General features: G+C 45.1%; 1 protein-coding gene across 1 annotated transcript in view; it reads right to left on the reverse strand.

Moving 5' to 3' along the window:
* Positions 1–17,588, reverse strand: part of LOC140906735 (glioma pathogenesis-related protein 1-like) — a 63,616-nt gene that overhangs the window by 29,142 nt on the left and 16,886 nt on the right. Inside the window, exon 3 of the mRNA XM_073331276.1 lies at positions 14,180–14,283. Coding sequence (XP_073187377.1) covers positions 14,180–14,283 — 104 coding nt within the window. The remainder of the gene's footprint in view (positions 1–14,179; positions 14,284–17,588) is intronic.

Here is a 17,588-nt window from a genome sequence, read left to right on the forward strand (position 1 = left end):
GGGAGCAGCGGGGGAGGATGCCATGGTCGGTGGCAGGGCTGCAGCAGCGGGGGTGGTCCCTGTCATGGAGGGCCTGGTGGTTTTAGCGGGGTCCTTCCCCTTCTTCTTGCCTTGGCCTTTCCCGCCGGCTGGGGGGAGCTTCCCTAGAGTCTGGGGGAGGCGACGGGCCTGGCAGCGGCGGAGGTCACCCCGGTGCCCTCCATTGCCGATGCCCCAGCGGGGGCGGTGGCAGGTGATTAATAGGAGTTGGGGTCAGGTAGAAAGGGACAAGCTGTGGGGTGGACAATTTGGGGGGGAGGCACATGAACCACCGTACGCTTGTCCAGAGAGTTCTGTTTGGGTGGCTGGTGCTTCTGGCCCATGCGGTGGAATCAGGACAAGCAGCTTAGTCCAGAGGCAGATGTTGGACAGCCAGCAAAGATGATGTGGGGGGAGGGTGAAGATCGTAGTGTGGGGGTTGGGAGGACACGGATGGATCGGAGGGGCAGCTCTGTGCCACACCCCCTGTGTCCCTACAAACACAGTTAAGACACAGTCAAGGCCTCCCCCCACACAAGAGCACAGTTCGAAAGTTACTCAGTCTTAGGCCCCCTCCACGGCGATTTATAGATTCCCCGGGCGGCGTTCCTCCGGTGGACGGCTTTTTCTCTGTCTGTTCCGGGCTTTCTTTTTTGCATTCCAGAAATGCCGGAGCAAGTGATAAAAGTCCTCTCGACCGGAGACGGGTCTGCAGACAAACAGCAAGCAGCTGGGTCTGGAGGCTGGGTCCTTCCACTCTCCCCCTCTGGGGAAGCAGGTCGGCAGGCCCCCCCCTCTCGCGGGGGGGTTCAGCAGGAGCGCAGCAGTGTCCGAGGGCGGGCGGGAGGGGCTAACAGCCGGCCAGCACTCTAGCAACAGCAGAGAAAGGAAAAAAAAAACAACAACGAAAAGAAAAGGGGGAAAGCCGAAAGCAGGGGCAGAAAGCAAGGAAAGCCAGGCCAGAGGGCAGCAGCAGGAAAGCAGGCTAAGTAGGTCCCTTTTCCCTGCGTAAGGTAACAGGGAAGGTTTTGGTTTTTTTTTTGTTTTTTTTTTTTTTTTTGATTACACCATATTTTATTCTTCTACATTTGGTGTAGATGAGCTAAATTTAGCTTTTCAGGGAAAGGTGAAATATATAGTGTGACAGGGTCGGGCCAGATGGCTACAGAAGAGTAACAGAAGGCAGATATATTAGCCCCAGGTTAAGTAAGTCCCTTTTCCCTGCGTAAGGTAACAGGGAAGGTTGCAGAACAATCAGGAACCTTCTGGAGACAATTAAGACAGGCTGATTAGAACACCTACAGCCAATCAAGAAGCTGCTAGAATCAATGAAGGCAGGCCATCAGGGCACCTGGGTTTTAAAAAGGAGCTTACTTCAGTTTGTGGTGTGCGTGTGAGGAGCTGGGAGCAAGCGGCACTGGGAGCTGAGAGTGAGAATGCGGACTGTTGTGTACAAGCATTATCAGACCCCAGGAGGAAGGTCCTATGGTGAGGATAAAGAAGGTGTTGGGAGGAGGCCATGGGGAAGTAGCCCAGGGAGTTGTAGCTGTCGCACAGCTGTTCCAGGAGGCACTCTAGACAGCTGCATTCCACAGGGCCCTGGGCTGGAATCCGGAGTAGAGGGCGGGCCCGGGTTCCCCTCAAATCCTCCCAACTCCTGGTCAGACACAGGAGGAGTCGACCTGGACTGCGGGTTAAGAAAAATGGCCAAGCTGAGGGCTGCTGTGAAGCTCCAAGGCGAGCAAATCCGCCAATAAGCGCAAGACCCACCAAGGAAGAACAGGAACTTTGTCATACTTAATAGAGCAGTATTTTAATAAGCCATATAGGATGTGGGGTATTCTCATAGTGAAGTATGTTTTAACAGTCCCTCCCATCCCCCACAGAGACTTTCATTATGCATGTTCTTATAGATATTGCCTTTTCTCAGGTTTGACAGAGTTAAGGGACCCACACAACCTTAACTCTGCCATATAGTGATACCATGGGAGGGGAGGAGGGTGGATAGAAAAAGAAATCATGAAATTTAATCTAGGACTACAAACACTAAAGATGCATTAATCTTAACTGTATGGTTATTGCATGGTGTTCCTACAGGACAGAGTTAAGGCTATTTGGGTGCCTTAACTGTGCATTTCTGTGACACAAGATGTTTGCATTTATTTTAAGATTAACCTTAACTTTGAATTTCCTGGTTTTAAAATGCTTATTTTGGGGTAATCGCAATTCCCCATTACTCTAAATGGTTGATATCTATATTCTCAGTCTGAATTCTTTTCATGTAGTTTGTATCCAGGAATATAAGTAAAATTCTAATTTCAAATACAGTACAGAGGGTATGTTATCTTGCATTTTGTACATGAAGTCAGTTAAATCCTTCAAATACAAATAGGTAGTATACAGACACAGGAGTTAGGAACCAAAGGTCCTACTAACTTAAAACCATGCACTTCAAATTTATACAGTGGCCCGCATCCCTCCATGTGGCTTGAATCCTTCAGAGGTATGAGATGAAAATTTGAATTAAGTGTGGATATTTACAATTTTTAGAACTACAAACCATCCTCAGACAAAGCATAAGAAATATGGATGAACATTTCTTCCTCCACCACTAGATGACACCTTGTTACAAAATTCACAGTCACACAACAGATCCTGTCTACAATTTTTCCAAACTCTTATGTTCCCCTACATATGTTGCATTGTCTTATTATTTTTACATGATCCTTCTATATTTGTTACATTGAACAAAATAAAGACTATGGCCAAAAAGTCCCTGTAATTTGGGAGCCTACTTTGGATAGTATTCTGTGGCAATAAAGACCCAGGATATCAGAAAGAACCCTAATAGTAGGTCAAAGAATGCAGAAACTAGAAGCAATTAAATCAGACATTAGAAATGGAGAATTACGATGCAGGTGTTCTCCTGGTCAATGCTGGAGAGTTCAGTACAGTTTGTAGTATTTTGTCTTGTTCACTTTAAAGTGTCCCAAGTTGTCTTTGAACATCTTAATAGATCTTATTATCAGGGAAGGTTTTGCCTGATATTCACCTTAAGTTTTTCCTTTTTTCCCCTGCATAGTTATAGCCCCTCGCACCTCCCTAAATAATTCCTCTGCCTTGCTTTAATGTCTGAACACTTCAAGCATTTGTAGACTGTTTTGATGTCCACATCCCGTTAGTAGTTTTAAGCTATATAATTTGTCAATCTAGTCTCCTCATAACTGTTGTTGCTCTCCCTGTTTGTCAACCATCTCGCTGGTAATGTGATGCTAAGAAATGAATGGAATATTCTGATGCTCTTGCACCAGTACCATATTAAATGGTCTATTATCTCTACTACTTAACCTCTATGTATGCAGCCAAATATTGCATTGACCTTATGGAGTTTTTTGCTACATTATCACATTGCAAACTCAGGTCTAATTTGTTGTCCACTATTGCCACTCCCACAGCTTTACTTATTTGCAGGATTCTCTCTTCCATTGCATATCTATGGGTTTTAGATTACTTTCAAAAACACAAGCATCCTCTGCAAATTCCATTTATGTGCAGGCAGCCTTTTTTACCAGTAATGAAGATACTAAATAAGATGACCTACACTGATCCCTACTGTCCCCCACTCTACACCTTCCCAACTTCATACCTTTTTTTACTTACAATCCTTCAGCCAGTTTCCAATCTGCAACAGGAGAATGGAAGGATATTAAGGACAAAAGTGAAAGAAGCATGAGTGGGGGGGAATACTTGCAGAAATGAGAGCAGAGGGGGAAAATGGGGATGAGTACTTGAAGAAGGAAAAAGTAATCCAGTAAGAGGAAAAGAAGAAAACACTAGAAAGGAGAAGTAAAACAAAGTAAATAGTTTGGAAATGAGGAAGCAGTTGAGAGGGAGGGAAGGAGAATTAAACAAAGAAGAGCAAAACAAGTTTAAATTTAGTAAGCTAGATTTAGACATTTGTTTTATTCTAAAGGTCATCCAAGGCTGAGGAAAAAAGAGGAAAAGAGAGGTTGCTCACCTTGTGCAGTAACTGAAGTTCTCAGAGATGTGTATGGGTACTCCACTTCAGGTACACTTGCACCCTGTGCCTTTTGACTGGATCTCTTTGGTAGCGGTGACCGTTCAGCCCATACATGTGCCCTATGCATCTTCATGCCCCCTACTGAGGCTATACAGGGCTGTGTGAGTGAACCGCCCACCGTTTCTTCTCAACTGCCTTCGGCCAGAGATGTAGTTTAGTGTGTGCCTGTTTTCTCTTTAGAGTTAGAATATAGCATATAGTGTTAGTTCTTTAGTTAGTTTATAGTATTAGTATTTTTATAATTGTTGGAATTGTTCCTGTTTTTCTTAGGAAAAAAAATTGCTTTACCCCTTATTGAAGGATCAATTTTTTTCTTATATGTGATGCTGGCCTCCCCAAGTCTGCAGTAGAGAAGGAACAGAAAAAGTCCCACAGAGAGAACAGCGAAGCAAAGCGGAAGGTGGAAAATTGAGCAGGATGGGATCTTTGTGCTGATTGAGACCTGCTGAATTTCCTTTTCTTTCCAGGTGTGTATATCCCCGGGGATCTAAGTGTAGCTGTAGAGTACTTTAGGGCATGAAGTGAGTTGTCTGAGTCCACAAAGAGCTGGTGGCCATTAAATGATGAATGCTTAATAGTCAACTGTACCTCCCGGGTTAAAAAGACAACTGAAGCAACAAAGCTCAGGACAGGCCCAACAAAGAAACAGAACACCATTAGGCCTCACCTACAGCCCCCAATTAAAACCTCTCCAGCGCATCATCAAGGTTCTACAACCTATCTTGAAGGACAATCCCTCACTCTCACAGACCTTGGGAGAAAGGCCAGTCCTTGCTTACAGACAGCCCCCCAACCTGAAGCAAATACTCACCAGCAACTACACACCACACAACAAAAACACTAACCCAGGAATCAATCCCTGCAACAAATCCTGTTGCCAACTTTGTCCGCATATCTGTTCAAGGGACACCATTATAAGACCTAACCATCAGGGGCTCATTCACCTGCACATCTACCATTGTGATATGCCATCATGTGCCAGCAATGCCCCTCTGCCATGTACATTGGCCAAACCGGACAGTCTCTACGCAAAAGAATAAATGGACACAAATCTGACATCAAGAATTGTAACATTCAAAAACCAGTAGGAGAGCACTTCAATCTCCCTGGACACTCAATAACATACTTAAGTGGCAATTCTTCAACAAAAAAACGTCAAAAACAGACTTCAACAAGAAACTGCAGAATTGGAATTAATTTGCAAACTGGACACCATCAAATTAGGCCTGAATAAAGACTGGGAGTGGATGGGTCATTACAAAATAATTTTCCCTCTGCTGATACTCGCACCTTCTTGTCAACTGTTGGAAATGGGTGATGTCCACCTTGATTGCATTGGCCTCGTTAGCACTGACCCCCCACTAGGTAAAGCAACTCCCATCTTTTCATGTGCGCTGTGTGTGTATATATACACACACACACACACAAACACTCACACTGCTTACTGTATTTTTCACTCCATGCATCTGATGAAGTGGGTTTTAGCCCACAAAAGCTTATTCCCAAATAAATTTGTTAGTCTCTAAGGTGCCACAAGGACTCCTCATTATTTTTGCTGATATAGACTAACACGGCTACCACTCTGAAAGCTCATCTCATCACTATCGTGGTTGAAATAGACCTGGCTGCACTGCCGTTGCATCAAGCGTGTAGGGATTCCCTCAAAGACCTCTTTCTACTCAGCTTCCCAAGAACTCAGTTTGACTCTAGACTTCATCAGTTATGTATCTTTATTTAGCATACAGCAATGCTACACTGAGCTGATCAGCCTCAAATGAGTCATTGGGCAGGGTCGATGCAGGTTATAATTTCAAAGTTACACAGACATACTCTCCCTTTATATACATTGCATCACACATTGGCTTGGTTACTTTGCAGGACCAAGTCCTTGTGCAGCATGCTCTGTCTATGCATTGTTAGTCTTCTATATACTTTTCACCCTTTCGCTAAATTGGACAGAATAAATTAGTATTGTTCTTAGTAAATGGTTCGCTGAGTGTTCCTTCTTATCTTAGCTAACTCAGACAGTGTCTTCTAGCTTACTGACCCATTTACTTATTAGCACAAACATTCCATTTTCAGCCTACTGACCTAGTCACCTCTCTAATCCTGTCTTCCAAGAAATGAGGCCTTCCCCATGTTTAGTCATGTCAAGTCACGCCTACAAAGTGAAGCCTGCAAAGATGTCTTGGCCACGAGCTGACCCTCCTTTATTTCGGCACTAAAACGGATCTCCATGTTCCTGTTTGCCAGATGGTCTTGGCTGGCTCCAGGAGAGCTTCATTAACTGGTAGTTTCTATCCCTGCTGAAGTGGAAGCATGCAATATGTCCAGGAGCTTATGATGGGAACTTGTCCCAGGAGAATCTGAAGTGTGTCCTCAACCCATTTCTTCGGGTCCTGGAACTGTCAAAAGTCATCAGCTAATGATGGTGGTAGTGGCGGCAGCAGCATTACTGTCTCATCAGGCGATGAAGACATTTGTAAAGGGGTGGGGGTGACTTCCTGGTCGGCCCTCGCCTCTTGCTCCTCAAAATGTCTCATCTATTGATTCAGAGTGGGGAGGAGGGATGGAAAGTATCAGAGAACTAGTTTTTCTATGTTCTTGTGAGAATAGTGGGGCCTGGTGAAACTGCTGGAGGTACACTGCCCATGGGTTCTAATAAGGCCAATGAGAAGGACCATAATGCAAAGGGGAGGTAGCCATCATTCATTGACCCAAGTATTGATAGGCACAGGTCTTGTATCTGCAGAGAAGAACAACATCTCTTCGAATAAGCTTGAGTGCTTTGAATAGAAAGCTCTGAGTCAGAATGCCCTCCCACATATTGTAAAGAAGGCGACAATACCTCTTCTTGAACGGTAGATGTTGAGAAGTAGTGAGCTCAATTGTACATGTGCAGTTGGTGACCAACCAGATATCAGTATCGAGAGGTGTCTGGAAGTTGCAACGAGGGGAGACTCAGGCTCATTAGGTACCAAGAGGTCCATGGGTGAAGCTTCCCCTTGAGGAAGCTAGCCCCATGCCCCACTACTTACAGCAGAGGCTATGCCCCTCTTGCTGTTCTCAGCCCCTCCCCCTTCATGGCTGGCCCCAGCGGGGGGGCAGGGGGCTCAGAGCTTGACCCCTCCCCCCAATGGCCCCAGGCGAGGGGGTAGATTTAGTTGATCCTGTCTGAGGTGCTGCTTATGGTACCACAGATTCTAATGAGGCTACTCTATTTACCATCATGGGCACTGATGGTAGCCATAATAGTAGTCTTCAGTATCATGCTCTTTACTGCCAAGGTATGGGACTTAGATGAAGTCTTATAGTGCATCATGTTAGCCAAAGGACTCAGAGCCTCATAGCACTCCTCTCTGGGCCTGAGGTCTCCAGTGACCAAGCTTTCTTTGAGGAGGAACTCTGTTCTGTTCTTCTTATCCCCCTCCTTAATGGCAAACCATCAGTAACAAATTCAGTAGGTCTCAGTCAGTACTTAAAGCATGCTGGAGCCCAGGGTTTTGATGCTGCCTTCACCTTGGAAGCTCTCAGCGACTTATCTCGATGTAGACTGGCACTAACAGAACTACAGGCTCCTGGAGATTCTCTGTACCTGCTCTGAAGCTGGACTTAAGGCTTGCTCCACCATTAGTCATCTATACTTCGTTGTCCTGTTTTTATGGAACCTTCCCTTAAAAGAAGTGTAAATCTTGCACTTTCTGGGGATATGAGTCTCTCAAGCAATCCTGGGCACCCCATCATCTCAGGCATTGGCACCCTGACAGCAGGATTGTCTGGCTATGTAGACTCCCTCCTCAGGCCCTACGCTACCAGCACTCCCAGCTACCTTTGAGACACCACTGACTTCCTGAGGAAACTTCAATCCATCGGTGATCTTCCTGATAACACCATCCTGGCCACTATGGATGTAGAAGCCCTCTACACCAACATTCCACACAAAGATGGACTACAAGCCGTCAAGAACACTATCCCCGATAATGTCACGGCTAACCTGGTGGCTGAACTTTGTGACTTTGTCCTTACCCATAACTATATTTTACATTTGGGGGCAATGTATACCTTCAGATCAGCGGCACTGCTATGGGTATCCGCATGGCCCCACAGTATGCCAACATTTTTATGGCTGATTTAGAACAACGCTTCCTCAGCTCTCGTCCCCTAAAGCCCCTACTCTACTTGCGCTATATTGATGACATCTTCATCAGCTGGACCCATGGAAAAGAAGCCCTTGAGGAATTCCACCATGATTTCAACAATTTCCATCCCACCATCAACCTCAGCCTGGTCCAGTCCACACGAGATCCACTTCCTGGACACTACAGTGCTAATAAACAATGGTCACATAAATACCACCCTATACCGGAAACCTACTGACCGCTATTCCTACCTACATGCCTCCAGCTTTCACCCTGACCATACCACACGATCCATCGTCTACAGCCAAGCTCTGCGATACAACCGCATTTGCTCCAACCCCTCAGACAGAGACAAACACCTACAAGATCTCTGACAAGCTTTCTTACAACTACAATACCCACCTGCGGAAGTGAAGAAACAGATTGATAAAGCCAGAAGAGTTCCCAGAAGTCACCTACTACAGGACAGGCCTAACAAAGAAAATAACAGAACGCCACTAGCTGTCACCTTCAGCCCCCAACTAAAACCCCTCCAACGCATTATTAAGGATCTACAACCTATCCTGAAGGATGACCCAACACTCTCTCAAATCTTGGGAGACAGGCCAGTCCTTGCCTACAGACAGCCCCGCAACCTGAAGCAAATACTCACCAACAACCACATACCACACAACAGAACCACTAACCCAGGAACCTATCCTTGCATAAAGCCCGTTGCCAACTGTGCCCACATATCTATTCAGGGGACACCATCCTAGGGCCTAATAACATCAGCCACACTATCAGAGGCTCGTTCACCTGCACATCCACCAATGTGATATATGCCATCATGTGCCAGCAATGCCCCTCTGCCATTTACATTGGTCAAACTGGACAGTCTCTACGTAAAAGAATAAATGGACACAAATCAGATGTCAAGAATTATAACATTCATAAACCAGTTGGAGAACACTTCAATCTCTCTGGTCACGCAATCACAGACATGAAGGTCGCTATCTTACAACAAAAAACTTCAAATCCAGACTCCAGCGAGAAACTGCTGAATTGGAATTCATTTGCAAATTGGATACTATTAATTTAGGCTTAAATAGCCACTCCCAGTCTCTAAGTCATTATGTAAGGTAGCCTATTTGCCCTTGTTTTTTCCTACCTTCCCCCCCCCGACGTTCTGGTTAAACTTGGATTTAAACTTGGACAGTGGTCAGTTTGGATGAGCTATTGCCAGCAGGAGAGTGAGTTTGTGTGTGTGTGTTCGTTCCCCGGGGGGGGGGGGTGAGAGAGCCTGGATTTGTGCTGGGAAATGGCCCACCTTGATTACCATGCACATTGTAGGGAGAGTGGTCACTTTGGATAAGCTATTACCAGCAAGAGAGTGAGTTTGTGTGTGTATAGGGGTGGGGGGGTGAGAAAACCTGGATTTGTGCTGGAAATGGCCCACCTTGATTATCATGCACATTGTAGGGAGAGTGATCACTTTGGATAAGCTATTACCAGCAGGAGAGTGAGTTTGTGTGTGTGGTTTTTGGAGGGGGGTGAGGGAGTGAGAGAACCTGGATTTATGCAGGAAATGGCCCACCTTGATTATCATACACATTGTGAAGAGAGTGGTCACTTTGGATGGGCTATTACCAGCAGGAGAGTGAGTTTGTGGGGGGGGGGGTGCGGAGGGTGAGGAAAACCTGGATTTGTGCTGGAAATGGCCCAACTTGATGATCACTTTAGATAAGCTATTACCAGCAGGACAGTGGGGTGGGAGGAGGTATTGTTTCATATTTTCTGTGTGTATATAATGTCTTCTGCAGTTTCCACGGTATGCATCCGATGAAGTGAGCTGTAGCTCACAAAAGCTCATGCTCAAATAAATTGGTTAGTCTAAGATGCCACAAGTACTCCTTTTCTTCAAGCAACAAATATACTGAAAATGCCAGTTGCTGATGGGAATCACTTCTTGACAGAATAGGCACATTTTAAAACTCATAGAGCCCGGCATCCCCTTTGACCCATTGATAAGGGGTTAAATAGCTTTTATTTTTTGTAAGAAAACAGGAACAACAGTTCTAATAACTATACAAGTTGTAAGAATCCTATAAACTAACACTGTGTAGTATATTCTAACTCTAAAGGAAAAAAACAGGCACACAAACTCCATCTCTGGGCAAAGGAAGTGAGGGCAGTTTGCTCTCCCAGCCCTATACAGCCTCACTATGCAGCATGAGGATGTGTAAGGTGCATACATGGCCTGAACGGGCACCACTACCAAAATCTCTGATCAAAGGTGCAGGGTGCATGCACACCTGAAGTGGAGCACTGACAGGAACATTGCTCGAAGAATTTACACATTCATGGAAAATGTATAAAATGATCATACAGATTAGGTATGGTCTTCAAGTTTCTCAACGGTTGTCAATGGGGCCATTGGTACCACTACATTTGGGTATCCCTTTTTTAAGGTGTCACCACCTGCCCCTTTCTGGGCACACAGTTTGTTCTACATTGGTGCCTTTGGGTCACTAGTACAGCCCTTCTACCCCTCTGATCTTCCTCTCAGGACACTTGCTTATAAATATTAGGCAATCCTGGCTGCTTTTCTTAACTCTGTCTCAAGGGCCCTGGAGCTCTCTTCAAAACCTCACCCACTGATTACTAAACTTTTGTTTAACTAGATTAAAGATAATAGTACATAATAGCTTTCAGTAACCCTTGTGGAATAAGTAGTAGAGGAAAAGCCTGATTTATAAGAGCCTAACAATGATTCCCTTCCTGATCATAGTCTAGGTCCCCAGTCCCCTCTGTGATCATATTCTCTCCCCTCAAGAGCCAAGCAATGATCCTTCACATTCGACACCCACAAAATTCTAAAAAGGTAATCTGACTGGAGCTTCCATCCATGAGTGCAAGCCTCTAGGTACCCAGCAGCTTCAGTTCTTTTTGGTTTTCATCCCACAATATACCCCATCATACATTTTTGCTTAACACTTATCTTAACATCTCAGGTGCAAAATCAAATTAAAATAGTCCATTATCTACACGAGGATATTGTAGTTACCAAGCATACTGGCAGCTGGGTTTGTGAGACCTTAACATTTTCATCAATAGGCATCAGCTCTTGCAAGCATGGTAGATAACTTTTTGGAAAAAAACTAAGGAATCCCAATTGGTAGCTGAGAAGATGGTGGAGAGAAGAAATATTTAAGTCTGCTAGGCTCTGATGAACTCTGAAGTGAAGAGTATACCAAAAAGATGATTGATGCTATAAGCATAAGAGAACCAGGTTGGTAATAGAAAGTTTTAGGTTTGGGGAAGACATGTTAAACTAGGAGTTTGTGGGAAATAGGTGAAGGTAACTACAGTTCCCAAGAGAAGTCAAAAGGAAGTATTCAGTTTCCAAGGATTTTACCAAGAAATTTCCAAGAAAATTATTCAGTTTAAAATCTGATGTTATGTGCCTATTCTGCTTATGCTGTACCCTGACTCTGCTCTTGACTATTTCTAAAGCCCAGTGAGGTGGGCCAAGTCAGAGGAGTCGACTGGAGCACAGCACATTATCCAGGTTTGGTTTTGGGGTAACTGATTTGACTAACAGTTTGCAAATGAACTGAGGATTTTCTGTTATACCCAAATTAATATCTTCTCAGTCAGATAACAAAAGGATTAAAAACAGATTTACAAGTTTCCTATGAGGTTTAGGAAAGTAAATATTCAAGGTTTAATAATGTGGTTTGAGGAGGTAAGATGGAACACAAATACCAATTGACTGATCCACAAACTATAGCATAGCTTAATCGCTTGTCTAGATTACCAAAATAACTCTCTTAATATGATTGTGTAACAAGATTGTAGCCCTACTCACCTGCTGGGTTACAACATGAGGGTTTTTTCTCTGTGCACAGAAAAACTATGACCATTTTAAGAGACCATATTTTAACCTAAGCACTGTGCCAGGTTAAAACACGATTCTCTACTATAGTTAAAACATTAGGTTTTTTGTTTATATAAAAACAGTTAACATGACTGGGCTACACATTATCCATTTCAGATGGGCCTAAATTGCTCAGACAGAAGGTGTATTAAGGTACTGCAGTAGCTTCAAGTGGTTCCTGCCTGTCGGCCTCTGAGGGAGGCCACTCCGCCTCACTACACCATCTAGTAACCGATACCCTGCTAAATGTGTCCATTGGCTAAGTGTCAGCAAAGAGTCTAGGGCTCTGGTCCACTGGGGCAGGGCAGGGCAATTAGTCTTCAACCCAGCTCCTGGGCTGAAGCAGACAGCAAACAGTCAGGCTCAAGCTCTCTGGACATGACCGTGCAGTAGTGGTCTCTGGCCCAGCTCCGTGGCTGGGGCAGATATCAAGCAAATGCAGGACATCCAGCCTAAAGTGGGTAGGCTGCCATCTTAGGGGTGGGGTTGGCAGCAGGAGGTAGCGGTCCACCCTACTCCACCAGATCCTAGTCCAGGACCTTAACAGTGATGCAGAATCCCACCACTGAGTCAGCGGGAAGCCTACCGAAACACACAAACTGTGGTTTCAGCAACACAAGAGTAATGTCTGGTTTCTCTGGGCTACTTCCTACCCATCTGTAGGGCTCTGTTGCTCGTGGGTTCTCAGTCTTCTCAGGGTGCCTGGCAGCCAGCAGTCCCAGCAGCTCCTTGGGGTACTCAGCAGATGTCTGTTCCTTCCCTCAGGGCCCTCCTCCAGGGGTAGGGTTGGTACAGCTCAGTCTCTGGTGCAGTGGCCAGCAGCAAGGCAGAGGTGTCCAGCTCCTGCTTTGGCTCAACTGAGCTGGAAGCCCCTCCTCTTATACTTCCTGTTCCACACCTCCACTTCTGGCATGAGGGGTGGGCCCAGCCTGGCTCTGCTCACCAGAAAGCAGAGAGTGGTTCCTCCCTGTCAGTCTCAGAAGGAGGCCACTCCATCTTGCTACAGGCACAGAAACACCCATCTACCTTTGAACCAATTATCTGGTTCATGCATTTAGAAATTACTCCACATAGAGAGTCTACAATGTAAGGCCTCTCCTAGTGCAGAAGTTCCCTCCTTTGTTAGAAGGTGTAAGATTTACTAACAAAGCTCACAAAATCAAAACTACTGACAGGTGGTATTATATGGGGCCTTTATCCCTTAGCACCCCTTTGTGGCAAGATGGGAAGCTACACCAGCTGACACCATCCCCCTTATGTCATCACACTCAGTTGTTCATCTTCCAGCCCTCTGCACAAGTTCTTAATAGTCTCTGTCCCCTTCAAGATAATGGAGAGTTGGAAGTTCCATGGTTCTAGTGGTGGCTAAACAGCCCTAAGTCTTCTGGGTTTAAAGCCTTCTTCTTCAAAGTTCTTGGCTGGAGTAGGTAGGGGACGCCAAGACCCACCCACTCCACTGGGTTCCAGCTCAGGCTCTCTGTTTGGAACAGCCACAACCAATCCTTCTCAGTCCCTGGCCACTTCTTGAGCTACGTCTCCTCCTCTGTAGGCTTCCCAAGCCTCTCACCCTTCTTCTCCCTCTTTGGAGTGTTGCTTCTCAGGCAGTTTCTCACCAGTCTGTTGGAGGGATCCTCTCTCTGGAAACTGCCTTTCTCCTCAGGAGTTCCTCCTTTGAGGTCCTTAACCTTTTATCATGCCTAAGTGCTTCCCTGTCTAATTAACTACCTCCTGTTACTCAATCAGTTAACTACTCCCAGGTGAACCTGAGCTACCCCATTCTCCCTTGTGGAGCCTGTCAGAGGTAGGCTGGTCCTCTGACCAGTTTAGAGGGTCAGCCAACCTCTGCCAGGCACCATTAATCAGAGTTCATGGGTCCTTAGATGCCTGAATTAACTGAGTGATGAATCATTTCCCTGATTCCACACACTAAACTACTGATGTGTATGGATTCCAATTTATTTTTAGAGGAATAAAATATTATGAATACTCTCTTCATTTTAAAATGTTTTAAAAATAACTTACCTTGGTACATAGTTGCATATAAAATGTGCTGCATCTCTTACTCCTGCAGCCTTACGACAAAAAACAACAGCACAGCCCACCTTATGAGAATTATCCCAAACAACCTAGAAGAAATAAGAATTTTTTCTTTTACAAAATAAAGCTTAAACTGTGCTCACTGTGAACTATTCTAAGAGCCAGGAGAATCTCAGTTCTCATAAGAGTTCTTCGATTTATTTGCTTTGTACAGCCACCTGTTACAGTACACAGAAAAATAAAAATTACTTACCAGTTACTGGAGTTCTTTAGGATGAGCTTCTGTACATTTGCACTTGTCGGATCAAGGAACGTGTACCAGAAGTTTCCAGAATCTTCTACGCAGCAGTGTCAGTTGGTCACTCACTCTCTGTTTCCCCCTCCCCTTATGTAGGGTTCCCACAGTAAAAAGGGGAAAGTGGTCTACTCCTCAATTCCTTCCACTAATTTTAGGAATTCTTAATCCAAGACTCCGGGAAAGTGGGTGAGATGTGTAAATGTACACAAGCTCATCTTGAAAAAACTTGTTACTGGTAAATAACCATTTCTTCTTCAAATGGCCTTTGCACATTCCCACTTATGGGAGTTTAGCGAGTAGTACAACCACCGGGAATGTGAGTTGAGGAGTTCTAGGTGACAAAAACAGCAGAACTGCCAAAACAAGCATCAGCTCTGGATCCCAGGTCAAGAGTGTACTAGAAGTGACAGCATCTCTCGCTCTCCTAAATGAAGCCTCAGCTGCCAAAAAGAGCTACCTGATGCATGTATAGAATTTTGCTTAACATCCCTCTACATTTTTATGATGACAACAATGTGAGGGAATGCTATTGAACCTGCCTGAGATCTAGTTGAGTACACTTTGATATCTCCAAGTAGTTGAATATATGCTAGGTCATAAGAATTGTGATTCATAGTCTGAGTGACCTGGCGAGTCTCTGAGTTGTGATGGACTGATCCCTGATTTCATCCCCCTAATAGTATAGGGAACTTGTGGTTAGGTTTGTTGTGTAGGGGAATGCCAGGATTGGATGAAGGGCCCCAGGTCCCACCCATAAATCTCTGCACAAACACCAACCCTCCCTCTGAGGGGGTCAGAGTTAACCACTGGAACAAGTACCACACCTAACAATAGAACAGCCCTTTTACTTAACCCCGGCAAAGCCAAGAACAGGCCCAGGTCAGGATCTGTAGCAGGGGCTAGCCAGACTCCTTTGCCCCCGATACAGTATACAGCACACAGATGCACACACACCCTGCCAGCTAGACACATACTGACTGTCTGCTCTGCTCCAATACAACCCCCCCAAACCTGTTTGTGCACTTTGATACTGGCATGCATTGTGAAGGTGGGTCTTGCTGTGTGGTCTCAGCTGTCCTGTTGGCTTCAAGCTGTAAGAGTCCTATTTTGCAAGCCACAGTGCAGCAGCTGGCTCTCCTCCACGCAGCTCCTAGTTCAGGCTCTGCATTCCTGCACTCTGGTGGTGTCTCCGTCTCTGCCCTAGCTCAGAGTTGCTGCTTATGTTTTCTTCTTTCTTTCTTCTCTTTCTAAATCTTTCCAGGCTTGTTCCCTGTCCTGCCTCTCCCCAGCCATCTCCTCACTGGCTCAAACCCTCTCAGGTGGTCTGTACTTAATTGTGTGGCCTTGTTTTGGAATGGCACTCCCTCTAGCCAATCAGGTCTGTGCAGAGTAGTGAAGAGGCGGGAAGGGGGGAAAAAGGAAGGGAAAGGGAGAAGTGACTCTATCCAGTCCCCCAGGTTGGTTCCAGATGGATAACTTAAGGACCTTTGGACATTCAAGTTATGGTGCCTACCTTCCTGGATGTGAATGAATCTTGATGAAATAAAGAGGCTAGTAACCTGAAAGCAACTGAAATCAGACACCTTTTTAGATATCAATTAGGATGATGATGCAAATAAGATCACATTTTCCATATAGAATATGGCATATGCAGGGCTAGCCACCTTTTGCTTTTGGATCAAAGTAAAGCATTATTTGTGTGTGTGAAGTTCCAAGGACTAGAAGAACCTGCACACTTTCTTGAGGGCCAAAGTCTGGATATAGATTTGGATGTCCTGACAGCTGATAAAAAATAGTTATGTCAGTCTGGCAATTGGTGAAAACTCTTGGTGCCGTATAAAGGCCAAAGTGTAGGATACAGCTTCATTGATAGAGGTCTCCTACTATGCAAACCAGAGTACATTCACTGGAATAGACAGATTAAGATATAAAAATATATGTTTTTTGAGCTGCTTTTAGCTCAGTGGGATTGATGGGAAGACACCATAGGCAGAAGAAATATTTCTGATTGGAAATAATCAAGAGGTCTATCTCTGGCACCCACAGAAAAGTGATTTTGTCTTGAATCAGCTCCGTGAGAGATGACATGACAAGGTAATGCATCCCGAGATGAGGAAGTCATATAGCCAACTCTGCTTTATAGCAGGCAATTCTCACCTGCAGAAGGGGATGCAGGGGCAAGGAATATACCCTACAGACCAATAAGCTGGGTAACTGGTGTCTTTACCCCTAAGTGTGAATCCAAGAGTTCCAGCTTACTGTTTTTTCCCATTGGCCAAAGTCACTACCTAAGTTCAGATGAGTGTAAAAATATTCATCACTTCTCAGGGTCCAAAAACAGAATAGCTGCCACCTCCAAGATGGGGGGATTTGAAGCTGAAGTACAGAGACCCTCTCAAATGTGAAGCTTGTTTACTCCTCACATCCAAAGAAGGGCTCAGTGAAGACCCAGGATGAGAGTTCTTTGGTGTCTGTAGCACCAAGGCAGGGCTCAGCAACACACGAAACAGCACTGATGGTAGTAGCCAGTACCAGAACTAGGTATTCTATTCTATTCTCTATAGTTTCTTGTACCAACCTTATCACTGTAGTGTTTGAACCTCTTCCAGTAACGCATAAAGCAACATGGCTAACATCTGTCACATGTACTACATTTCCTCTCTTCAGGGGGGAAACTGTTTGTGGAGTGGTCAATCCCTCGGAATTCAAGGATAATTGTCTTCCATAAAATGATAGCTACTTATTACTGGTGGATCTTCAGACGGCTAATGAGACCAATCCACAGATCTTGTCGTAGTTGGGGCAGACATTTCCCGATGGAAGGGGTAGATCTGGATTGTTGAGTCAGGCTGTGGTGCATTCTTTCCTCCTTTCCCATTTCTCCATTTCCTGTTGTCTCCGTTGGATCTCAAAATACTCGGATCCTTGCTAAAAGGTCCTTTTCCATTTTGGTCGGTTGAGGGCTTGCGTTTCCCACGAGTTTATGTCAGTGTTGAACTTCTTCATGTTAACTTTGAGGGTGTCTTTGAAGTGCTTTTTTTGCCCACCCCTCATCCGCTGGCCATTGCTCCATTGTGACAACTTGCTTAGGGAGTA

Source organism: Lepidochelys kempii, chromosome 1 (assembly GCF_965140265.1).
Source record: "Lepidochelys kempii isolate rLepKem1 chromosome 1, rLepKem1.hap2, whole genome shotgun sequence".
In the NCBI taxonomy this organism is placed as follows: domain Eukaryota; kingdom Metazoa; phylum Chordata; order Testudines; family Cheloniidae; genus Lepidochelys; species Lepidochelys kempii.